Raw genomic sequence first — 23,786 nt, 5'->3', positions numbered from 1 at the left:
CAATTCGACGGCCGAAAATTGAGAAAGTGTTAAATTCCATCTTTTTGATCTCCAATTCATTCGATTCGACAAACGTAAATTAAGAATAATATGTGGACAGTAAAAAAAAAATGTGTGAGAAATAAAAAGCGTCAACCAACTCAAAAGAAAAACAGTGGGTAATTTTGGGGAACAATACTTGGCTACTCAAAATGAGTAGCAACTCCTACTCATAGTACTTTGATTGCAGAACTTTGTGTTTATGGTTAGAACCGTTCATACTATGAATCACATTGTAAAAATCATCTCTGCAAAAAATTAAATTAAAATTAAGATCGTTTAGTCAATTTATTGTAGCAAATACATAGACGGTTCATAATACTTCTACCAATACCGTTCATTTATTTATAAATAGTTTGATGACTAAATGACATTAGTTTTAATTAATTCTTTGCAGAAGCAATTTTTATATGATGATTTATAATATAAACGATTATGATTATAAACACCAAATTCTATAAATTCACAACAAATAATTTTGAAATTTTTTTAGAGCGAGTTCCTACACTGAGTGAGTAGGCAGGCAAGTATTGTTCAATGCTCGGCGGGGGATGGATAAGGTTCCAAATAGCAGAGTGGGGCTTTAGAAATACAGAGAGAGGGTCTGAGAGACGAAGATAGAGAGACGGAAAGATACAATGCCAGCTTCGCTATCGTTCCAAGCGTCTTCTCAGCAGCTATGGCTGCGTCCTAAGCTCGTGGGAGTGGCGGCGACTCCGTTCCCAAGGACTCAGTCTCGGTCTCTTGTCGTGGAAGCCAAAGCCACCACCAAAAGAGAAGACAGGACCGCCCGCCATACCCGTATCAGAAAGAAGGTACCATTACGAATCCTCTCTCTATATATGCATATACAATTCTGCAATTTGATTTCTTTGCTTTCAACCCAATTGTTTCTCCCTTGAGATTATATGCTCAGAATTGCCCCTTATCTTCTTCCCTTGCAACCCAGAAGCCGTTTCTTGTCAGCTTCTGAGTATTGTGTTCTTCGCCTTTAGACCAAATAAGTATTGCTGGAGTTTAGCTTCTCAAGAACCGGAAGATGGGTGTCTTCAATTTCATGTGTTAGACACTCTCATTCTACATATAGTTGAACTGGTTAGCCTGTTCTAGTTTCAAGATAACGAATTTCGAAGCCTTTTTCTTTTCGGCACAAGAATTCTGAAGCTTTATTTGGATTGTTCTAGGACATTGGTGAAGTAGAAGAATTGGACAAGTTTCCCAAATCCTCTTGAGCTTATGGTCTTCGGTTGACACTTGAAATTTTGAAGCTTTAATTGGGTTCTTATTAGTGACATTGATGCGTTCTCAACGGACCCTTAATTCTACGAGTTTATTATCTGCACTCACCAAATTATGATTGTGAATTTTACGAAATGAGTTATCTTGCGGACATTTGTTTGCTTTTCTGGTTGTGGTTACGGATGGCGCATCTGTTTTGTTCTCAGGTTGAAGGGACTCCCGAAAGGCCAAGATTAGCTGTCTTCCGCTCCCACAAGCATATCTATGTCCAAGTGATTGATGACACCAAGATGCACACACTTGCTTCGGCTTCAACAATGCAGAAACCCATCTCCGAAGAATTTGACTACACTTCTGGTCCTACCGTTGTAAGTTCACACATATCGCTTAAACATGTTAAATATTGCTCCGGGCCATGTGTTTCATTAATCTGAAAACTGCGGAAATGAACAATATATATGTTTTCTATTCTATTTAAATATAAGGCCAAACGGCTTTCCCATATCCTTTTCTGTGGAACCCCATTGCTTAGTTAAACTGTTACGTATCATCAATCTGCAAGCTCCTGCTGTCGCGCGTGTTTTAATGAACTTACAGTAGATGAATTCATTATGGATAATAGTAATAAACTTGGCAGTTGGAATAAAAGTCTTATTGTTCAGGGTAGATTTTGATCGGTCGGTTTCTCAACCTTGTTGCCTTAGTTTTGATGTGTGTTAAATAAAAGTTCTGATCGATTCAAGCTTTGTGGCATCAGGAAGTAGCAAAGAAGGTAGGAGAAGTCATTGCAAAGTCTTGTTTGGAGAAGGGATCTCAAAGGTGGCCTTTGACCGCGGTGGATACCCATATCATGGACGTGTGCAAGCCCTTGCTGATGCAGCCAGAGAACACGGCCTTCAGTTCTAAGATCACGAAGGACTTAATTCTATACTGGATCATCGTACCCCCTTTTGTAGTTTTTGTAAAAGATTTGGATGGAACGATGTATCAATGTGTATGCAGAGTTGCTTTTTCCTAGTTAATTCAACATTTGACATGGATATGCTGTCAATTTTCTTTCCAATTGAGTTCGTCTCTCCGAAAATTATACGCATCGGAGATATTCTGATATGTGGTGATCAGTTTATATCTTGATTATTGGCTCGTTAGGGCATTGCATTCAAATTTGAGGTTTATTTGGTCATTTGAGACCGGAGTCGTCATAAATTCAGGTTGAAATTATTTTTCTAACCAACCATAACCACATGTAGGAGGGGAAGGAGGAATCATCAGGCACTTAACTCCCAAGCAAAGAAAGCGTTCAACGTGTTTCATTTGCTATAATTAGTATGTTGGTTTCATTTGTATCGGTTTTCTCTTCCCTTTGCTGTGCTAGCTTCTTTTGTTCCCTCTCCAGAGTCCGTTCCGAATCAAACCATATTGCAGTTGCACACACGCAGAGATCAACTGACGGAGCCTCCTGAGATTCTCTTCATCGTGTCAAAAGAAAAGGAGAATTGAGTTGGTTCATTTCTTCGTCAATTGGTTTTTACACATTGATGTGTTGAGGTGGCTGGCGTATCCATGGTGTGTGTAGTGATCTATTGAATCTCTGATCAATTCAATCGATCTGAAGATGGCTCCGCCGCCACCACTGATTGCCCCCATGAAGGCAACATCCAATGGATCCTTTCAAGGCGAAAATCCCCTAGATTTTGCTCTTCCCTTACTTATTCTCCAGATTGTCTTGGTCGTTGTTTTCACCAGAACACTTGCATTCCTTCTTAGACCTCTCCGGCAACCTCGAGTCATAGCCGAAGTCATTGTAAGTCCTTTCGTTAACCTGATCAAAGATTCAAATTCACGATTTAGCGACATTATTATTTTACGTTTCAGATTGTTTGATAAGAGAACATTTCTGTTTCGCTTTGGTAACACAAAATATATTAATTCTGCATGCATGCACATATAATTGTAGGGAGGGATATTGCTTGGACCGTCGGCATTGGGGAGAAGCCAGAAGTTTCTACACACCGTGTTCCCGGCAAAAGCCATGACCGTTCTGGACACCGTGGCAAACATTGGACTCCTCTTCTTCTTGTTCCTTGTCGGTCTTGAACTCGACATCCGCGCCATTCGACGCACCGGCAAGAAATCCCTAGGCATCGCCGTCGCAGGAATCACTCTCCCTTTCGTCCTTGGCGTCTTTACCTCCTTCGCCCTCCGCGCCACTGTCTCCAAAGGCGTCAGCCAAGGCCCCTTCCTCGTTTTCATCGGCGTCGCCCTCTCCATCACCGCCTTCCCCGTCCTCGCCCGCATCCTCGCCGAGCTGAAGCTCCTCACCACCGACGTCGGCCGCATTGCCATGTCGGCCGCCGCTGTGAACGACGTCGCCGCCTGGATCCTCCTCGCCCTCGCTATCGCCCTCACCGGCACAAACACCTCCCCTCTCGTCTCCGTGTGGGTCCTACTCTCCGGGGCCGGCTTCGTCGGCTTCTGCATCTTCGCCCTAAGACCGCTCCTTGCCATGATGGCGAGGCGGTCACCCGACGGCGAGCCGGTGAAGGAGCTCTACATATGCATCACGTTGTCCCTCGTCCTGGCGGCGAGCTTCGTGACGGACGTGATTGGGATCCACGCACTGTTCGGCGCGTTCGTGGTGGGGATAATAGTGCCGAAGGACGGGCCGTTCGCCGGGGTGCTGATAGAGAAGCTAGAGGATCTGGTGTCGGGGCTTTTCTTGCCGCTGTATTTCGTGTCGAGCGGGCTGAAGACCAACGTGGCGACCATCAGCGGCGGGCAGTCGTGGGCGCTGCTGCTGCTGGTTATATTCACCGCGACTTTCGGGAAGATAGTGGGGACGGTGAGTTTGTCGATGGCGTGTAAGGTGCCGTTCAGGGAGGCGTTGGCGCTTGGGTTTCTGATGAACACCAAGGGGTTGGTGGAGCTCATCGTCCTCAACATTGGCAAGGATAGAAAGGTTAATTTCTTGTGACCTCCATATGTCACTCTAAATTGCTCTCAAAAGTTTGGTTTTTAGTACACATTCACCTCTAATTAAGCAACAAAATAAATGATTCATTCACGATGCTAATGATTTTGATCAAGTATTGAGGAACAAAATGTGAAGGTTTCCTTAAATATTATAAATTGTTTTTATTTTTTTGTGTCTAATATGATTTTAATATGAGTAATGTTACACATATCGAGTTTGTTCATCAATGACGTATTAGTATACTTACAACACACATCAAGTTTGTTCACCTACTGAACTTACAACTTTTTTCGTGAAGAAATCAATTTACCATTGCCAAATATTGTTTCTTGAAGAAGGAGACTAAGTAGACTTTCATGTTTTTTGATTTACAAAATTTAAACTGCCTAATATTACCGTTAACTTCACGTTACGGTGGTCATCAGTAATGTCACACACACATCCTAGTCACTAGATAGAAAATGTACAATTGACTATTCGAGTTTGAATTTTCAACCATGTCAGGTGCTGAACGACCAAACCTTCGCCATATTCGTCCTAATGGCATTATTCACCACCTTCATCACCACCCCACTAGTGGTGGCCATCTACAAGCCAGCCCGCCGAGGCGCCCCCTACAAGCACCGCAGCGTCTTCCGCAAGAACCCCGACACGGAGCTCCGAATGCTGGCCTGTTTCCACAGCACCCGCAACATCCCCACCATGATCAACCTCATCGAGTCCTCCCGGGGCACCCGCAAGCGCGGCCGCCTCACCGTCTACGCCATGCACCTCATGGAGCTTTCGGAGCGCTCCTCCGCCATCTCCATGGTCCACAAGGCCCGCCACAACGGCCTCCCCTTCTGGAACAAAAAAACCAACGAAAACAACAAGGACCAAATGGTCATTGCATTCGAGGCCTACGAGCAGCTCAGCTCTGTCAAGGTCCGCCCCATGACCGCCATCTCCTCTCTCAACGACATTCACGAGGACATCTGCGCCAGCGCCCACCAAAAGAACGCCGCCGTGATTTTACTCCCGTTTCACAAACACCAGAGGCTCGACGGCACCATGGAGTCTTTAGGAAACGCACTTCGCTCGGTCAACGAGCGGGTGCTCAAACACGCTCCCTGTTCGGTTGGGATTTTGGTGGACAGGGGTCTTGGCGGGACAGCCCAGGTCTCGGCCAGCGATGTATCGTATAATATTGTGGTGGCGTTTTTCGGAGGGCGGGACGACAGGGAAGCGTTGGCTTACGGAATGAGGCTGGTGGAGCATCCGGGGATTGTGATGACATTGATTCGGTTTGTGGCCCCAGAAGGGAAGACATTGAGATTTGGCGCGAAATTGGTCGGGATTACTTCCGACAACAACAAGAAGATTTTGGAAGAGGAAGACTGCGGCCGGGGCGACGACAAGGAGGACGACGAGTCGCTTTTGGCGGAGTATATGAATGTGAGGAAGAATAGTGGGAATAAGGAGGGCGGGGGGGAGCCGTCGATGTTGTACGAGGAGAAGGTGGTGGACAGCAAGGCGGATATTTGTGTCGTGTTGAAATCGATGGCTAAAAATGTCAATTTGTTTATCGTAGGGAGAATGCCTCCGACGGCGCCGTTGGTGGACAGTTCGAGTGACTGCGCGGAGTTGGGGCCGGTGGGGAGCTTCTTGGCATCGTCGGACTTTTCATCTACGGCATCGGTAATGGTGCTTCAACAGTACAATCCCACGGCGTCGCAGCCGCTTGTGGTGGAGGAAGCTGATTGTGAGGCGCCGGATACACCAATAACTTGATCGTTTGCTTTTAATTGTGCGAGAGATGAATAATTAATTAATTAATCCATCTATAAAGGTATAGAAATATATAATTTGGTGATACTAATTAGGATACTGCACGAACAAGAACCTTATTAGCCTTTCTAATCCTTGATTATATATTCAATTAGGAAATAATCTATATTCTGTAGCATCTACACTAGTCAAAGCTTAATTACTTGTATTTGTTATCAAATTATTTACTTCCTTAATTGATTCATTCATTTCAAAAAACAGTTGATTTGTTCTATACATATGTATATGAACGATTAAACGATGTCTAATTTAATTTGTTCTTCAAGATTCGATTGAACCATCATAATGTTTGGACAATCATCTAGGCAATATTAACAATCTCTACAAAAAGAGATATAGATTATCTATATCTGCTTGAACAATCAAGTTCAGTTTATAGGAAAAAGGTTTGGTGCGATCTCCAACGACTATGAACCTGGCCTACACCATGTTCAGTTGATAGTCGTTGGAGATGCCAATAAAAAAATCTGCTACAGATGATTGAAGAGTGCCCTGCAAATTCAACAAGAGACAACACAACCAACCAAGTATGGCAAACAGAAGTTTTAACATAAACTTGATGCTTGAATACAAAAGCATGCATGTCCCAAAACAAATTAAGCAGAAGAAAACCCCATCCTTTCAAAATCCTGTGGTTAAAGAGCTGCTCGAAATTCGCAGCAAATTCGAACTGAACTGGTAAACAAAAGCAACAAAATTTTAACATGTCATGCAGTAAATCCGCAGAAACTCACTGTGCCAATGTTACACTAGCAATAAATTTCCTTGAAAGCTCCTCGACATAATCAGCAGCAAGCGAAGCACTAGATACAGATTCAGAAAAAAGCTTCTTTTCAATCAGTTGAGTTGCATAAACCACCAGCAACCAATGTTTCACAATCTCCACCACCTTATTTTCACTACTTGGATGCAGGTAATGCGAAACCCTCTCCCTCTCCCTTCTCACGCATTCCTCCGCCTTCAACATGTAATCGCTATAAGAATCCTCCATGATCCAACTTGATGCTTTATGCGAATAGTATACACCGGTTTCTCTCAGCATGTGTGCTTCAAAGTTCACTTCATAAGCAGTCTTCACTCCCTCCACCTTGATTTCAACCAATATATTCATCACATTCTTCAGCAGCGCTCTGTCAATTTGCGCTCCCTCGCGTTCTCTATGAATAAAACCTAATACAGCTGCTGTCACGCGCGCATTCACCTGGAGGTAAACCAAGTCGCGGAAACAGTTAAGTGCAACTTCTTTCAGCCCAGGAAGTGATCTCCGCTCAATGTAGTAACGATCAAGATAGATAAACAAGTGCGACAGCCACCTAACGATGACCTCGTGGTTTTCCCAACGTTTGACAAACTCATGCAGCAAAAACTCATCTGGCCTCTCTCTTAGAACTGGCAGCACCATTGAAGTAAGGTATTCCTCGAATGTCTCCCGATATTTTTCGTAAAGATTAGGAGAATAGTCATAAGGAGGTTTCTGAACACACAAGTTATAGATCATGGTATAAGCAGCCATGCATTCTTCTGCATCGATATGATTCTCGGGTAACCCTTCTGTAATTACCCTAATTAGTTTCGTAATCCTCCCCTGGATGTAGTTCCATCCTTGGCCCCAATTAATAACTGGTATTCTGCCTTCCATTGTTGTAAATGGAGATACCCAATATCCTCCAAACTGTAATGAAAACACATATCAACCACACAATAATTAACACATTAAACTAGTTAACTTTGTCGAAGAATACAACATAATTAGAAGAATTCTACAATGTATGGATACAAATACAGAGATATGACGCAACACGTCAAATTAACAAAAAGATTGTTGTATGACCGCAAGGGAATACAATAAGACACTAGGATACGACACGACACCACAGAGGATACGAGGGGATACCACCGTGTCTATGCACCGTAGGAATAGTTCTACTTCAAATTACATCGAGACCTTTTTGTGAGGTGATAGAGATGCAAATTGGGAGACACTACAAGTGTAATTAGTGGTGAATTATTCTATACATAAGTAAGAGTAGACGTGAATTTAGTCAAGTTAGATGTGAATCCCCGTCCAATAGATTAAACGGATTTATTATAATCCTCTTGCACCCAAGTTCCAAGCCCCAATCAAATCGAAGACTACCTCCGATTTCTAATAATTCTCAACATGCCGTTTGGAATATGAACAAATACCAGCATTCAATCGAAATGTTAAACTATTTGATGGTTGATTTATAACGAATAAATTATTAAAAAAAGAAAAAGTAAATAAAAATAGAAGAAGAAGAAGATGGAATTTACCTTTTAAACTTGTGGCCCCAGTGAAGGTGAAAACCTCCTTTGCTTTGTTTCTGTGTTTCTGGCTCTGATACGATCGTATGCCCAGTTAGTCCCAACGGGAAAGCTACATATAATATATATATATATATATAGGCACGTATATATACTCCAAGGAATTCTGCGAAAGATCTGGTGAAGAAAATCACTATAGGCACGTCTATCGCTCTGCTTTTTCCGATTTTTTTTTTTCTGAAAAAGGGCAACAACTTTATTGGGATAAATGTTGGAGGTAAATTGGTTTTGGTGCAAAATTGGAAATTTGAAAAATACAGATTTTAAAGATTTCAAGGCCCACCCACGTACATTTGTCATTTAATATTATAATTTAGTGATATTTTTGTATTTATAATAAGTGACAGCTCATTGTGAAATCAAACATGTAATCATAGAAAATGATAATTGTTTTCCGATATGATTTCCTCGATCGGTCTTAACTTTTAACTCGTGCTAATAAGTATGTAGACAATTTTGTTAAGGAAAATGATATTCATACTGTCACATCCCGGCCCGGGGCGGACCACTTCCCGGGCCCACTCCACCACCGTAGCACGATATTGTCCGCTTTGGGCTTACCATTCCCTCACGGTTTTATTTTTGGGAACTCACGAGCAACTTCCCGATGGGTCACCCATCCTGGGAGTGCTCTAGCCCCCTACTCGCTTAACTTCGGAGTTCCTATGGAACCCGAAGCCAGTGAGCTCCCAAAAGACCTCGTGCTAGGTAGGATGAGAATATACATTTAAGGATCACCCCTGGGTGATGTGGGATGTCACACATACACTCATATTTTATCTCTCATGCACTCTTGTTAAATTTTAGCTTTGATCTTCTTTAATTAATTCATCCAACGATTGAAATTTGAAAAGAATGTATGAGAAGTAAAAGTGAGTATGCGAATAACACTACTCTTTTGTTAATCATACAATCATCTTTACCTCTCATGCACTTTTGTTAAATTTTAACATTGATGTTTTTCAAATTATTCATCTGATGATATTTTGTACCAATATGGGGACTGTGACATAAATTAAAAGTTTAAGAAAAAAATTTTAAAAATTGAGAGGGGTCAAAATCAATAAGATCTATAATTCAAGGACGTGTGCTAAAATTCCCGAAAATGTAAAAGTAAAGGTTGGTGTGGATGGAGTGTGATCTCCGGGTTGTTTGCCCATGTCTCATGGCAATCCCTTTGGGTTATGATTTGGGGCCCTGGGTTCAAGATCATCCAAATTTTCGAATCAAATTCCAAATTTGGTGGATCTCACCTCACCACTTGCTTGGTGCTTCCTTTGCACTTCTCCCCGGTCAAAGACAACTATATGTTGTCATCCCTACAAGGGTGTAGTATCTATTCAGAATGGTGTTTACACCACCTAACCTTTTTTATTACTGCTTGGTTTTGGGCATTTAGATGCCCTTTGTGTACTTCGTATCGATTGAGGGCTAGAAACGTGGCGTTCAGTATTTGGTGTGGTTTCATTAGATCTGAAGATTTGGCACTTTTTCCCCGACATAGTGACTACGATGGGTTCGAGTCATGCATCTTGCGGTGGTGTCTTCATCGATTCGGCCGCATACGCAGCCGACGAAGATCTGTTTAGGATTTTTAGGTTTTATAGTGTGGTTACTTTTAGGCCTCTACAATTGGGCCTTAATTTTTGGACTCATATGTAATTCTTTATTTTTGATATAGATAGGAATATTTACTCATACATTATGTGCATATGTGACGTTCTATCTGTATTATCTTTTATTTATTTTTACTGTTTTATTTCTCGCTATTACCGGAGTCTTTGTAATTTGTCCATCTGGACTTTGTTATAAAAATTCCCTTCGACCAAAAAAAAATAAAAAAAGGGTTGCGGAAAGCGGGTGGGTGCTGGAGAGCGTGTCCGATTCGGTAAATTCCCGCACCGTAGGAAGCCAGAGCGACGCGGTTAAATTGATCCATCCCTCTGTGGCGGTACACCGGAGGAGGCAGAGAAAGAAGAAGAAAGAAACTGAGAAATCTAGAGAGAGAGAAACAGAGATGGCTGTGAATCCTCAACTGTTCCCGAACGGCATGCCGGTTCCTTTTGTGAACGAGATGTTCGTCTTGGCCAGAGACGGCGTCGAGTTCGAGGTCGATAAGATTCCCGGGTTCGTATTCTCTTTCAATTCTGACTGAATTTGATTCTGTTAATATTGATCGGTTAATTCTTTCTGCCCATTAAAACATTCAATCTTCATCGTTCTCGATTGGGTTTTGATTGGAATTTTGATTTGATGAATTGATGGCTGATTTGAATCTTTTTTTCGATTTCGTGGAGTTGTTGGAGAAAGATTGCAGCAGTGTATAAACTGCTGAGTGAAAATTTTATTCTAATTCGAAATGTGGTTGAAGAAATTGGAATTGGGTTCTGAATTGAGCATTTGGCTTTTAACTTGCAGATCTGATGGTGGTCGTCTGAAAGCAAAAGGAACGATCTACTTGTCAAATATAAGGATGGTCTTTGTTTCCAACAAGCCTGGTGGGAGCTTTACTGCTTTTGATATGCCCATGGTATGTTATACTTGCTCTTACTTCTAAATTGCTTTCCTTTCGTCGTTCTTTTGCGGTTTTCTTGCACAAGTTCACTTTGTTAGTGTGTATCAAATTTGTGAAGCCTTGAATTTTTATTTGTTAATATTCCGTAGCAAGAAGTAGGATTTGCAACTGCCAGATTAATACTAACATGGAACTATAGAATGTACACAGAAATATAATCAGGTACATAAGAATAGGAATTCTTTCAACGGCCTACCTGTCTCAAACGGAGGTTATATCACTTTATATTTGTTGATTATAACCGTGTAAGCCTCTTTTCATGTTTATATCAAGTCCGAAACAATGAGTGACCAAACAAATATATTGCTTTTTGCATGTTTAGCTTGCCGAGTTCTTAGTCTGTTTCCCTTTTTTGAGCTACATTGAGAGTCTGAGACTTTGTTGGAGAATAAAAAACATTCCAAAAAAGGGTAAAACGCACTGAAAAAGAAAACCCCACCGCCTAGCTGAGAAGCACTCTCCATCCATTCCCCCTTTTCCGTGTGCCCAAAAGCTCACCGCGCCATTTGTGAGCCTCTTTCTAATTCACTCACCCAATTTCAAATACTTGATTTGATGTCAATCAGGAGCTCATCTTAAGTTGTTTCTAAATCCTTGATATGATCTTATGATTGATCCGAGGGCCCTCTACTGGATCTTAGGTAGGACAGTAGAATCCTGATTTTAAATTCTTGCATCTCTCATTGCCATTTTCTAACCAAGACTATGAACTAATAAATTTGAAATTATAACATATTTAATCAACCTTTTATGTCACAAATTCGTCATAAACCTACAGTTAGACATGATTGCCCCCCCTAATATTCAATGTCAACCGTCATAGTCCCACATCAGTAATAACCTAATATCCAACAGTAGCTGGATTTCAGTCGCTCACTGGTGTATATTTCTAGGGACTTAGGTTGTGCTACTGTTATCATGTGTGTAAGGCTTAAAAGCATTTTTTACGTGAGGATCGGCCTTTTGTCTTCATGCAGTTTTCGTGCATAGTTGATGTCTCTTCCTGTGTTTCTTTTGTGTCTATTATTTGCATCTTGCTGACCTTTGGATTATCCATTTTTCAGCTTTATGTCCATGGTGAAAAGTTTAATCAACCAATTTTCTTCTGCAACAACATTGCTGGTCAGGTGGAGCCTGTAAGTATATGGGTTAGAGGATTTCAATTATTGTCCATCCCATATCCCCTTTTCTGATTTTGGAGATCTTATCGGTCTTGATGACTAATTTCAGGTGGTTCCAGAAGGTCAGCATGAGGCTCTTTATTCGACTCACTCATTCAAGATTTTATTCAAGGAAGGGGGTTGTGGGACGTTCGTTCCACTCTTTTTCAACTTGATCTCCTCAGTGAGACAATGTAATCAGTATCAACACCCCAACGCTGAGTCACAGCCTCGTGTGGATCCTTTGCAAGCAGCACAAACTCCTGTTGATGAGATGATGAGACATGCGTAAGTGAACATATTTCGCTGTTTTATGCTTGTAGTCAAGTGGCTGAATAGAAGGATCACAGGTTTAACTATGATTTCCAAATTTTGCAGGTATGTTGATCCCAACGATCCAACGAGGATCTTCTTGCAGCAGCCCACTCCAGAGTCTCAGCTGAGGCGCCGTACATACCAGGCACAGCCCGCCGCACATTAAATGTAGTATGATATATTTGAATAAAATTACATGTTTTAAGAACCCATAAAAGTGTGTGCTGTTTTAAGAAGACTGTTTCTACCTGTATATTACTGAGATATCTATTGTGAGTAAAGAATCCGTTGAATCTTCGCTATGGATGGATTACATTTTTCTGGAGCTCGTAATTCCTGAAATTCTGTGATGTTGTTGTGTTCACTTTTTCTGTAACTGTTGTACTGGAGTCGTTCAGTTTCGAAGACGTACATCATGTTTCCAATGTTTTTAAAAGGTAACGGCGAAGCCTAAAGGCGTTTTATGAATAATCTCGCCTAGGCAATAGCCTCGAGGCGTGACGCGGTAACTTTATGATTTCTTATCATATTACTTAATATATATATATATATATATATATATATATATAAAATATAGTACTTGTACAACAAATATCCACTTTCATTCAAACAATTAAGCAAACAAGAAGCATATAATTCAAATAATAGTCAAGACCATTACAAATCAAATTAAAATCCAATGCCTGGCAGAAGCGGCTATGACTGCTGAGATTTGCAGGCTGTCGTTGGTTTGCCGCTCTTGCTCTCTCTCTTCTTTTCGCGAACGTGAAGTGAGAGAGACGCTGTTTTATTTTTATAAAAACCTTGCCTAAACAACGTTGTTTTGGGTTTGGGCTTTTAAAAAGAAATCAAACACCCAGATTGTGCCTTTGTCGCCTAGGCGTGCCTCCCCGGCACCTAGACGAAAATATAGCTTACTCCCGCTGAGCAAAGGCGTTTCCTTGATAGCTCCGCCAAAAAAACCACCTAGGCTAGTCTCAAGACTAGTTTTTTAAACATTCTGTTTCACAAACTACGGTGCAAATCATACATGTGGTGCAAGTGCGATTTTCAGCTTCAGAAGTGTAAAGACACAATTTTCACAGCCTCAGCCACAAAGCTGGAATTTTGATTAGGCCGACAGACGCAGCGAGCTCCTTTTGAGCCACAGCTGGTAAGCAGTCATGTGGAAGGAGTCGTAACCTTGGGGAGTCTCGTGCCAAACAAAATGCCTACGAACCTTGATCAAGTTCCGGTACAATCTCACGTAGGATTGTCTTGTTATCGACAACAATGTCTTCTTCAACAAGGCAACCTCGCCATTGTTGACAATAACTGAGAACTTACTCCAGTCCAGCACATTAGCGAACGGAAGCTCATAGTGGTTGGAAATTATAACAGGAATGCAGCCGTAGTGTATGGCATCACTCACTCTCGCAGTGTTGACCTCATTGCCTTTGACATGGAGGCAAAACTTGCTCCTCCTAAACCCTTCTTCATAAGGGTAAGACGGGTTGCCGGGAAATATGTCCATGCGAGTGTCGTTGCCCCATAAATCGATCAGCTGTTGGCGAATATTCGAGTTTTGGATTCGTCCGGAGAAGTAAACGAGCTTATCTCTGCATCGAGCACAACATCACTATGTTATATTGTCAAACTGTCAACCAACGATTAATATGGTAACATAGTCAAAGTTGACAATGGCTAGTGAACATTACTCAACACAGGGATGTGTACGCTAAAATGGTGAGTTGGAAATATAAATCCCAATCGAGAATTGGACAAGCATAACATCATCGTATTTTAAGTTGTCAGACTATCAATCTATCTGAATCTTGACCAAACAAAGAAAGTGAACATTACCCTAAAACGAAAAAAACAAATTAAAATGTTGGGTAAAATACACAAATTCCAATTAAAGAAATTGAGTGATAAAAATGGTACCTAGCATGTGGAGGGTTGAGGGATTGCAGAGGAGGCCGCGGCCAAACCTGCGGCAAGGCGACATCTTTATGCGTAACATACAATCTCTGAAAGTAGCTGGAGGAGCAAGTGAGCTGGATCGCATTGTTGTGCAGCCCGGCATGTTTAGCGGCGGCCTCTCTGCAAACAGAGTGACAGCAGGCGTAGAAGTGGTCGGATCCAGAGGAGGCGTTCCAGAACTTGAAGTCTCGGCCGACGGCGGCGGTGTATTTGGCGACAAACTCGGCGATGGAGGACTCGGAGTGCACTCGGGGGTCGTTGCGGAGGAGATTGACGGAGAACGGGAGGAAGAAGAGGTGGGCTTTTTGTGGGTCGGTGGTGACGACGGAGCTGGAGAGGAGAGAGATCTTGAACATGTGCTCGCTGAAGTAGTTTCCGAGCTTCGGGTTGAAGGGGTTGGGGTGGGGGAGGAAGACGGCGGCGAAGGAAGCGAAGGAAGCGGAGGAGGAAGGAGGATCGGACCTGTTGGAATTGGTGGGATAGACGTAAATCTTGAAGGTTTGGAGCATCTCTCGGAAATCGGCGGCGAAGAGACGCCAGTCGTGGTAAGGTCCTGAATCTGGAGGAAGAGGAGCTGACAGACCCAAATTATGGCCCTTTTGTTCGGACAACTGGAGGAGGAAGATGGAGAACCATGAGGCGGAGGAGACGGCCAGCGCCAGCAGCGCCGCCAGCAGCAGCCGGCGTTTGAATTTGGGCATTTTCTTCAGTGATAAGTACAGAGGACGCATCTTGGTATCTTGTTCCAAAATTGTGAAGGCGAACTGTTTTTTCGTACAGAGAGACAAGGCTGTCTTCTTTAAGTCCTAAAACTTTGTTGTTTGTTGGAAGAGATTTTTCGATATGGTCGGCACACGAGATGGTACATTATATGTTATTATATAAATGGTGTGATATGTGTATTAAAATATTAATAATTTAAAAAATAAAATTTTTCACCACTCACATAAAAACATGTGGTGTAACATCTGTGTTCCCGTTACAATAAAAAATTTCTCTTTTGTTGGACTTTATAAAGAACTGAAGGAAACGGTGACGTTTAGAGGGTGTGGGCTTCAGGTTGGGCCACATCATCAATTTCAATTTTTGTACTAATTGAAATTCTGAAGAAAGAAGATGATGGCAGGCAGCTGACCAATTGAACATGAGCGACATAAGAGCAAGCCCAGCGTGGGCATTTGCTCGGGGACCGGGGACAGAACAGGGGCCCGAGGCCCCGTGGACCAGTTCTAACGTGGGCAAGTCCGAGTGAAGGTGGAGGCTTGAGCTCTGGGTTCGTGGAGAATTGCCAGCCCGAGAGCCTGAGGCCATGTAACGTCAGCCTGGCGTTAGGTATTATTTAATTTTTTTTATGTTAGGCGTGTGCACCCCACTCGCGCTTGGTGAAGCGTCGCCAACACAAAATCTGAAAAAAAAATTAACTTTTTCAGTTACTGTTGGGAAGCCACGTGGCTTCCCACGGTCCGTTCGATCTCAAAGGTAAAAAAAAATGAAAAAAGTTTTATTTAATATCCACCGTTCGATCTGAGATCAACGGTGGATATTAATATGCTTTATAAATAAAAAAATAAAAGAAAAATAGTTTTAAAATTAAGAAAAGTTACCGTTGTGACACCTGACACAATCTGGAGTGTTGAAATTCAAATTTTTTTATATCCAACGGCATAGATTAATTAATTGAATAAAAATTTAAAAAAAATTGTAAAAAATTCAAAAAAAAATCTGAAATTTTTTTTAAAAAAATTGTTTTTACTTTTCTATAAATACCTTCTCATTATCATCTACCTTACACAACAATTTCATATTTTCTCAACTACTTTCAATCACATTCCTTTCTTTGTCTCAAAGTTTGAATCCATTTTTTTTCAACAAAATGACCACTGGTGCAGGTACGAATTAGTCGCTTATTGAAGATGTTGCGTTGTGTACTAGCTGGGTTGAAGTTACTCATAGTTCGCTTACGGCTAATGAGATGCAGTTGCGAGAAATGTGGAGTCTTATTCATACCAATTATCTTGAGAAAATTGATGGAAAAAGAACCAAAGAATCGATGTCCAGTCGTTGGAAATTACTTAGCCAATCGTTTAGTACGTGGATAGACGCCTTGGCACAAACTAGTAGTAATATTCGAAGTGGGGAAAATTACTCGGACCAGGTAATAATATATTATTTATTTGACACGTGGTGCAACGAGAACGATTAAAAATCTTATCCGATATTACAATTAAAATTATTTTGTATTATTTTATAAATAAATAAAATACTAATATTTTATTACCTATTGCCAGAACTATTGAAGTGTAACAGTAGAGATGCAAATGCTATTACCATGACTATTACGGTTCATTAATGACAGTTACATTAGGTGGATTGAATAGTCTCTCCAACGCTGGAGTTGCGCTAAATAGAGTGGGATTTGAAGCAAAAGATCGAAGCTTTTGATTTGGGTCGGAAAAATTTGAAGTCTTTGAGCAGAAAAAGCATGGCCAGTTGCTGGGTGAGGAGTCCGCAGCCCCATCCCAATCTCCACCCCCATCAATCTTTCAGTAAGCGGCTGCTGATTCGGCCGCAGAGCCGCTTCCTCAGCCTCTCGAATTCTCAGCGCCGTCGTCGGAGTGGGATTTGCTGCAACTACGACGACGAAACCACCAGGAGACAATCACAACCACCAAGTCCACAGGGTCCACAACCTACTGGGATTCAGCTCTATTCTGAGATTGAGAGGTGAGTTGTTCGGGGCAGTGTGTGCGACTGCCCCTTTGCATCCCGGGTTTGAATTCCGCTGAATTAGAGTAGTTTAGAATATCGCTTTCTCGAGTGTTATCTTTATTTTTATGTGCTTGTAGGTTACTTACAGAGACTGTGAGGCAATCCCAAGGCCGTTGGGATGGTACAGGAGACTGGAATCAAGTTGAGGTATCATTTCATGCTCTTTTTTTTTTTTTTTTTCAGATTTGTCGGCTTGGCACATCGATTTTAGCTTCATTCTTGTATGCACAAGCTTTTTGGAATCTGGACAGGTTAACCGGCACAGGATTTCAAATTTTCTTCAGTTATGTTTATATTCCGAGATTAATTCTGTATTCGGAACCACTTCCGGGTGTTTATTTAGTTAAAAGTCTATTGTGCAAGTGATTTCTGGATAGATATAGCTTTGAGATGAAACTAGATCAAATTTGCATAGTGGATCAAAAACTTGATTGAATTTGCATAGTAAGTTTTGTTCTTTGTTTCCAGTTACAAAAGCAAGATTTAGAATGTTAAAACCGTGCAAGGAAACAATGTATGTCAAACACCCTGAACAAATTATGCTCTCATTAGTAAGGACTTAAGCAGCCTGAGAGTTTCTTCTTTACTTGGTCATCCTTTCTTAGTGATTTCTGCTTCCTTATTCGCCTCGAAATGAGAGTTTCTTCTTTACTTGGTCATCCTTTCTTAGTGATTTCTGCTTCCTTATTCGCCTCGAAATGAGAGTTTCTTCTTTACTTGGTCATCCTTTCTTAGTGATTTCTGCTTCCTTATTCGCCTCGAAATGCAACGTATACAAGTTCGCACCCATCATGACCATTCAAAATGAATGATGAGTAAACCAGGTAGTGGCTGCACTTGTTAATCCTAGAAACTTTCTCGACTCTCGAGCATTTCATAAGGCTCTAATTTGGTAGCCTAAAAACCTTTTTCAAGGAATAAAGATTATATGTTAGACACGGGTTGAAAAGCAGCCAAATATGTTTGTACTCTATCTATTGTAGGTTTCTTTTCTGGGGTAAGGATATTCTTTATAACCTTACTAAACTTATCTATCATTCTCTATTTCAGGGAGCATGGGTTCTCAAACCGAGAAACTCAGAACCCAAGGCCGTTGTACATTTTATCGGTGGTATTTTTGTTGGAGCTGCCCCTCAGCTTACCTACCGTTATTTTCTTGAGCGCCTCTCAGAAAAGTGAGATTCAGTTAAAACTTTGGTTGCCTGGTAATTAACTTTTATAGTTTGTATTGTGCTAATACAGCTCATATGCAGTCCCCATTTCTTTTAATAGAAAGTTGTATTTGGTCTTTGTCTATCTACTATTGATCTTGATGGAGTTTTCTGCTTTTGAGAAAAAAGAAAATTTGATTCCGCCATTTTTGTGTTGTAGGGGTATTTTGGTGATTGCAACACCATATGCTAGTGGATTTGATCACTTCTTCATTGCAGATGAAACCCAATTCAAATTTGATAGGTGCTATCGGTTTCTTAAAGAGATGGTGTGTTTTTTATTTCTTGTCTTCAGAATCTGTATGTTTCTAGTTCTGCTTAATTTTCTTCCTCCACTAAAAACCTGAGATGATTTTTTTTTGGTCAATAAAAACCTGAGATGCTTGATTGTACAGGTTCAAGATCTTCCTACTTTCGGCATTGGCCATTCTTTGGGATCTGTCATCCACCTTTTAATCGGTATTGCCATTTTTTAGTTTTCCCCTAATAAACCGCTCTTAAGAGTGCAAATCTTTGGGGTTTTAGAAATTCATTACGTTGGTGGCCGAATGGTTGGTCAGGTTCAAGATATGCTGTTCAAAGAAATGGGAATGTGCTGATGGCATTCAATAACAAGGTATTTAACTTCCTGAATTCGTTAGTATACATGTCAGTACTTGGTGAGAAGAGAAGAAACTGAGATAAGCAGTGAACTCTCTCTTCGTTGAGAAAATTTAGAGATCCAACATTTCAGCTCATAAATTCTATAGAAAGCCACATCCATTATATGCCCCCTTCTTTTTGCCTACATTATCTGCCGTGACCAAGTTGAATGGTACGCCATCTCTTAACATCCCATGGCCACCTCAGGTGCACCATATTTACTTGTAAAACAAGACAAAAAGATAACAGTTCTAAACACATGCTTAATAACACCGTATATGGTTTCTTAAACTGTTGCTGTATAAAATTTGAGATTGATTCCTTAATTTGACAGGAGGCAAGCTCAGCTATTCCTCTGTTCTCACCTGTTCTCGTTCCAGTTGCTCAAGGCCTTGGACCAATTTTATCACAGATTGCATCATCACCGACAGTCCGCCTAGGGGTGAGACTTCTAAATTTAATGTGTTGTAAATTTGTACATACATGATTATTTTAGTTTTAAACCATGATGCACAAGCTTGATTATATAATCATCTCATTGAAGAATTCCATTATTCATATCTAGCAATTAATATGATTAGTAACAAAGAAACTCCGACATTGAAATGCTTGCAGGCAGAAATGACTTTGAAGCAATTTGAAAACCTTAGCCCTCCCATCATGAAGCAAGTTCTTCCTTTAGTTGAGCAGCTCCCTCCACTGTATATGGACTTGGTCAAAGGAAGAGAAGATTTTGCTCCAAAACCCGAAGAAACTCGGCGACTTGTAAGCAAACCTATCAATTGTTTACAAATTGCTTCTGTGCTTCTTAATTACATGATTATATGATATTTAGTCAAATGTATTAACTTTCCCTTTGTAGTTAAGGTATACCACTTAAATTTCCGCTCTATTGATACTTTTTTCAGGTAAAATCATACTACGGTATTTCCAGGAATCTACTGGTGAAGTTCAAGGATGATATGATTGATGAGACTTCAACATTGGCAGAATTGTTAAGTTCAGATTCAGCCATCAGTACTATGCTAGACATGTCGATTCGCTTGTTACCTGGAGATCACGGACTTCCTTTGCAACAGGTGAATTTTGTGCCAACCATTTAGTGGGGAATAAACCTCCGTAGCTTTTATTTGTGACATTTGTTATTCAAATGTATGCTTAGATTCCCCGAGTGCAGCCCCAGTTTGATCCATCTCTAAAAGAGAACCAATTTGGATAAATAATCTTTCTATCATGTAGGCGCTCCCGGATGTGCCTCCAGCAATGGCAGACGCAGTAAATCGCGGGAGTGAGATGTTGGCCAATCTCACTGTCGGGACACCATGGGAGACAGTTGCTAAAGAAGTAGGCAGCACATGGGGTGTAGACTCGAAGGTACTTCGTGCAGAAGCATCTAAAGACATAGGCCTGCTTGTGGATGTGGTTGCGGCATGGATAACTTCGAATACAGGGCCGAAGCTCTTGAAGCCGTGATGAGTTGAACAAATAATAGCATACAAATCAGACACAACAGTCTGTATATCATCGAGACGACGGCATGGTATTTCGATAGGACGATGAATCGAAATGATATGAGAATAAGTCTTGTACATAAACAAGCATCAGAAACAAGGATAATGATAGTTTACTGTTTCTATTGATTCATAAATACACGATTGCAATATCCGAATTTGTATCTATTTTCTGCAGCGTTTTCACGATTATTTGTTCCCAACAACCTAAACCATATGTATATGAATCTGCAGCATATATGATAGCTCATCCGTTAGATATATACATCAACAGGCATAAAGCGCAATCTGACTTAACAAATCTAACAAAAAGATGACAAGATGAGCAGCTCTATCCTCCCCGTCTCTTTGCATCTAATCTTCATGATACAGATACAGGCCAAGGCCAAACCGAGAACATGCTCTGACGAAAGCAAGTTGCTCAGCTGCAGCAACTGGATCAACAATGTCTACATCACTGGGTGTTACTGTTCCAGTTGATTCACGGTGTGCCTGCATCGGTGTGTCAGATCAAATATTAGAACTGTAGGTATTTAAGTCTAGCAATGTTAAGGGCACGACTCAAAACACGACTCAAAAGAAAAAAAAAAAAAAAAAAAAAAACCAAAAGTAAGACATTGACCAATTTGTTATCAATACGTTCCTCGCGGCACTAATTTGAAACAGAAAGAGTGAACTTACAGCACCTAATTGGCTAAGTCTCACGTATAACATCGGGAATACACCACTTCCCGAAAACAAGGCATCCAGCCAATAATTATACATAGTTACCTCACTGCCTTTGATTTGAACTAGAAGAGAGAAAGACATTCTTCTAGTTATTTACTAGTGCAACACTGTCCACTTGGTTGCCTCATTTCAATAGGCATATTGTTGCATAAAAGGCTTGTGCCCCTTTTCGGGCACTCAATTATGTCATTTAACATAGTTCAATTTCACATTCCCGTTCAAACTTAAACTCAGTAAGTATTAAGTGCTCGTTAACAAACCATTTTCTCTTCCACCCAAGTCTCCATCTTAAAAGTAATCAGCCACCAAAATGATTAAGATGAACAATACATGAAAGACTCACTTCCTAATGCTTGACAGTATTTTTTTTTTTTTCTTTAGGACCAGTGTTCCATAAATTCAAAGCAATCAGACAGAAATAATTTATTTTTACATACCCTCAGCTGAAACTCAAAATTAGGATCTAACGATAGGCTAAATCAGTACTCCAATTGACACCCGAACCTGTTCTATTGAACTCAATGTAACATCTGACGGTGCTACATTCTTTCTTAAACATGCAAAAATATGCATACAGAAGTTTTTCTTCTTCTTTTAAAGTTGAAATGAGACAGAGGCTCAAGGCAAAAGGGGTAGAGGAAGACCTAGGAAGACTTGGAAAGAGACTTTAAGAAAAGAGATGGAGTGCTTCAAGCTAACAGAAGACTTGGCGCAAAACTGAGCGCGGTGGCATTCTAGAATTCAAACAGCCAACCCCACTTAGTGGGATAAGGCTTTGTTGTTGTTGTTGTTGTAAAGTTGAATATGCAACTGTAGTGATTTCTAATGGCATGTATAATACAATAAGCAATAGCAAAGAATGATCCTAGTCCAGAGGTATGAATATAATTGTTATATGGTAACTAGTTATCAAACATGATATATTAATAACATATAAATGAACCACAGTACAAAGAAGAAGAACCAGACCTCTCCATCAGATCCACGTACAGTGACACGGTATACCACAGTCACACTTCCATTGTCAGAAAATATAACATCACGGATTTCCCCACACCATCCTGTCAAAATGAGTGTTAAAAACTGATAACATACGGAGATTCACTAGAAACTAGATGAAGTGTAGCGTCACTAGACAAAGCAAGAGAGTAGCAGTCGGCAAACTACCAGAAGCTCATAAATTTGAAGTGGGTTGCTGATCTTAATACTCTGCCTAAAATTCATACCGCATGCATCAAGGTTTCGTAAACTAACTTGGACCAATTCGGAATTAAGGACAATGATGAACACCAATCTATAATTACTCACTCGTCACCAATCACTGAGTCACTCCAACGTGTTGAAATTTTGCGAGGAAAATGCAGACTTATTATTCGTATATCTCAAGTTGTGTACTTGCACAAGTATCGAAGAAGGGTTGAAATGAAAAATGCAGATAGCTAATTGTCTACTGAAATCAGATTAACAGTTAAAAATACACCAATTACCAAGCAATGATTACAAAAGGGAGAAACAGATTGCAAAATATTTCTGAAAAACAAAAAGGCGGGGTTTTGAGAGCAATTAAAAATTGAGATAAAGAGCATGATTAAGGCTTATGAATTTGCAAATTGAGAAGATAAGGATAAGAAGGGACACACCAGGAGCGTAGAAGCTCAGCATCCGGTTCGCATGGTACCTACCCAATACACAAAAATACAAAAATTTTCCATGAGATTTGTTTGGTCAACAAGAAAATCAAATGGAAAGTGAAAAGAGAGAAGAGAAAATTACCAGGGGATGAAGGTGGAGGAGGGATTTTCAGGTGGCGTCTGGATGATGTTGTCAGGGATTCTCTTATTGAGGTCTCTGAGGATTTCAGCGAGAGGGCGAGTGATGCAGGACGAGTTGGTATACGAAAACGATTTGTCTAGGGGCACCACGTAATTCGAACTGGGCACTCCTTTCTTTCCGCTGCCATCGCCGCCGATGCTGCTCTTGCATGCGATCATACAAACCCTTCCTCCCCCTCCCGTTTTCCTCCAAGCCCAGATTCCAGCTCCGACCATTCGGGCTCGGAGTCGCGCGGAAGCGGCCCCAGACGGAACCGACGGAGATGTCGAGAGCAGGGCATTGCTGCTGGTACTGGTCTGCAAAGTCATTGTTTTTCAGTCCACGATCCTCCACACCCCAAGTCTCTCTCTCTCTCTCTCCTCTGAAACTCTCTCGCTCTAGAATCCAGAAGTTGTGAAGGCGGGGACTGGTTGATGGGAAGACGATTGATTGCTCGTCCAAATTGAAAGAAAATGGCGAGACGTGTATTTTGCTTGGTAGTTTACAGAGTCTAGTTGTCCGGAACCTCTGACAGTGACAGGCATACCTACGACTACCCACCTACTTGCAAGTTGACAGCTGGGGAAGGTCGTACACCAACCCTTAGAGGTTGAGGCTTCTACTAATAAACTAGTAATTGGTTGGACATTAAATTAACGTTAATCTTTTTTGTCA

The 23,786-nt window shown here is 41.1% G+C and overlaps 7 protein-coding genes across 7 annotated transcripts; 4 read left to right on the top strand and 3 right to left on the bottom strand.

Moving 5' to 3' along the window:
- Positions 1–558: 558 nt before the first annotated feature.
- LOC103944717 (50S ribosomal protein L18, chloroplastic) lies at positions 559–2,386 on the top strand. The gene is given in 4 exon segments (XM_009355184.3): positions 559–854; positions 1,485–1,646; positions 2,036–2,087; positions 2,090–2,386. Coding segments are annotated over 4 exon segments (486 nt in total). The 5' UTR covers positions 559–677; the 3' UTR covers positions 2,185–2,386.
- A 117-nt stretch (positions 2,387–2,503) lies between these two features.
- On the top strand, positions 2,504–6,106 carry LOC103944716 (cation/H(+) antiporter 19). Its single transcript, XM_048571568.1, has 3 exons — positions 2,504–3,082; positions 3,236–4,237; positions 4,757–6,106. Exons 1-3 carry the CDS (start codon positions 2,894–2,896, stop codon positions 6,020–6,022), a joined length of 2,457 nt encoding a protein of 818 aa, XP_048427525.1. The 5' UTR covers positions 2,504–2,893; the 3' UTR covers positions 6,023–6,106.
- Positions 6,107–6,675: 569 nt separating this feature from the next.
- On the bottom strand, positions 6,676–8,622 carry LOC103944721 (cullin-1-like). Its single transcript, XM_018646842.2, has 2 exons — positions 8,375–8,622; positions 6,676–7,751 (listed from the first exon to the last, which is right to left on the bottom strand). The coding sequence occupies exon 2, from the start codon at positions 7,716–7,718 to the stop codon at positions 6,810–6,812; it is 909 nt and encodes a 302-aa protein (XP_018502358.1). The 5' UTR covers positions 7,719–7,751; positions 8,375–8,622; the 3' UTR covers positions 6,676–6,809.
- A 1,644-nt stretch (positions 8,623–10,266) lies between these two features.
- On the top strand, positions 10,267–12,777 carry LOC103944723. The gene is made up of 5 exons (XM_009355193.3): positions 10,267–10,552; positions 10,844–10,955; positions 12,065–12,136; positions 12,231–12,448; positions 12,539–12,777. The coding sequence occupies exons 1-5, from the start codon at positions 10,443–10,445 to the stop codon at positions 12,639–12,641; spliced, it is 615 nt and encodes a 204-aa protein (XP_009353468.1). The 5' UTR covers positions 10,267–10,442; the 3' UTR covers positions 12,642–12,777.
- A 278-nt stretch (positions 12,778–13,055) lies between these two features.
- LOC103944724 (probable glycosyltransferase At3g07620) lies at positions 13,056–15,183 on the bottom strand. The gene is made up of 2 exons (XM_009355194.3): positions 14,399–15,183; positions 13,056–14,073 (listed from the first exon to the last, which is right to left on the bottom strand). Exons 1-2 carry the CDS (start codon positions 15,166–15,168, stop codon positions 13,587–13,589), a joined length of 1,257 nt encoding a protein of 418 aa, XP_009353469.2. The 5' UTR covers positions 15,169–15,183; the 3' UTR covers positions 13,056–13,586.
- A 296-nt stretch (positions 15,184–15,479) lies between these two features.
- LOC103944726 lies at positions 15,480–20,722 on the top strand. The gene is made up of 11 exons (XM_009355196.3): positions 15,480–15,591; positions 16,839–17,161; positions 17,284–17,353; positions 18,257–18,381; positions 18,578–18,686; positions 18,813–18,876; positions 18,978–19,033; positions 19,394–19,501; positions 19,675–19,824; positions 19,968–20,138; positions 20,299–20,722. The coding sequence occupies exons 2-11, from the start codon at positions 16,920–16,922 to the stop codon at positions 20,530–20,532; spliced, it is 1,329 nt and encodes a 442-aa protein (XP_009353471.1). The 5' UTR covers positions 15,480–15,591; positions 16,839–16,919; the 3' UTR covers positions 20,533–20,722.
- LOC103944725 (DNA repair RAD52-like protein 2, chloroplastic) lies at positions 20,666–23,701 on the bottom strand. The gene is made up of 4 exons (XM_009355195.3): positions 23,073–23,701; positions 22,940–22,977; positions 22,269–22,360; positions 20,666–21,062 (listed from the first exon to the last, which is right to left on the bottom strand). Exons 1-4 carry the CDS (start codon positions 23,438–23,440, stop codon positions 20,925–20,927), a joined length of 636 nt encoding a protein of 211 aa, XP_009353470.1. The 5' UTR covers positions 23,441–23,701; the 3' UTR covers positions 20,666–20,924.
- Between the last annotated feature and the right edge of the window lie 85 nt (positions 23,702–23,786).

This window comes from the organism of the source record quoted next, unplaced genomic scaffold, assembly GCF_019419815.1.
Source record: "Pyrus x bretschneideri cultivar Hongxiangsu unplaced genomic scaffold, Pyrus_bretschneideri_v1 Contig6, whole genome shotgun sequence".
Lineage (NCBI taxonomy): Eukaryota > Viridiplantae > Streptophyta > Magnoliopsida > Rosales > Rosaceae > Pyrus > Pyrus x bretschneideri.
This window is presented reverse-complemented; position numbering and strand designations above follow the sequence as displayed.

Excerpts from the sequence above, each read along its gene's own strand:
- LOC103944716 (XM_048571568.1), top strand. The coding sequence starts at position 2,894 with ATGGCTCCGCCGCCACCACTGATTGCCCCCATGAAGGCAACATCCAAT. Across the intron at positions 3,083-3,235 it reads GAGTCATAGCCGAAGTCATT|GGAGGGATATTGCTTGGACC; the intron begins GTAAGTCCTTTC and ends ATATAATTGTAG. Across the intron at positions 4,238-4,756 it reads ACATTGGCAAGGATAGAAAG|GTGCTGAACGACCAAACCTT; the intron begins GTTAATTTCTTG and ends CAACCATGTCAG.
- LOC103944721 (XM_018646842.2), bottom strand. The coding sequence starts at position 7,718 with ATGGAAGGCAGAATACCAGTTATTAATTGGGGCCAAGGATGGAACTAC.
- LOC103944723 (XM_009355193.3), top strand. The coding sequence starts at position 10,443 with ATGGCTGTGAATCCTCAACTGTTCCCGAACGGCATGCCGGTTCCTTTT. Across the intron at positions 10,956-12,064 it reads CTGCTTTTGATATGCCCATG|CTTTATGTCCATGGTGAAAA; the intron begins GTATGTTATACT and ends TCCATTTTTCAG. Across the intron at positions 12,449-12,538 it reads GATGAGATGATGAGACATGC|GTATGTTGATCCCAACGATC; the intron begins GTAAGTGAACAT and ends CAAATTTTGCAG.
- LOC103944724 (XM_009355194.3), bottom strand. The coding sequence starts at position 15,168 with ATGCGTCCTCTGTACTTATCACTGAAGAAAATGCCCAAATTCAAACGC. Across the intron at positions 14,074-14,398 it reads CTCAACCCTCCACATGCTAG|AGATAAGCTCGTTTACTTCT; the intron begins GTACCATTTTTA and ends TGCTCGATGCAG.
- LOC103944726 (XM_009355196.3), top strand. The coding sequence starts at position 16,920 with ATGGCCAGTTGCTGGGTGAGGAGTCCGCAGCCCCATCCCAATCTCCAC. Across the intron at positions 18,687-18,812 it reads ATCGGTTTCTTAAAGAGATG|GTTCAAGATCTTCCTACTTT; the intron begins GTGTGTTTTTTA and ends TTGATTGTACAG. Across the intron at positions 19,502-19,674 it reads CACCGACAGTCCGCCTAGGG|GCAGAAATGACTTTGAAGCA; the intron begins GTGAGACTTCTA and ends AAATGCTTGCAG.
- LOC103944725 (XM_009355195.3), bottom strand. The coding sequence starts at position 23,440 with ATGACTTTGCAGACCAGTACCAGCAGCAATGCCCTGCTCTCGACATCT. Across the intron at positions 22,978-23,072 it reads TCCTCCACCTTCATCCCCTG|GTACCATGCGAACCGGATGC; the intron begins GTAATTTTCTCT and ends TGTATTGGGTAG. Across the intron at positions 21,063-22,268 it reads TACGTGGATCTGATGGAGAG|GCACACCGTGAATCAACTGG; the intron begins GTCTGGTTCTTC and ends ACACCGATGCAG.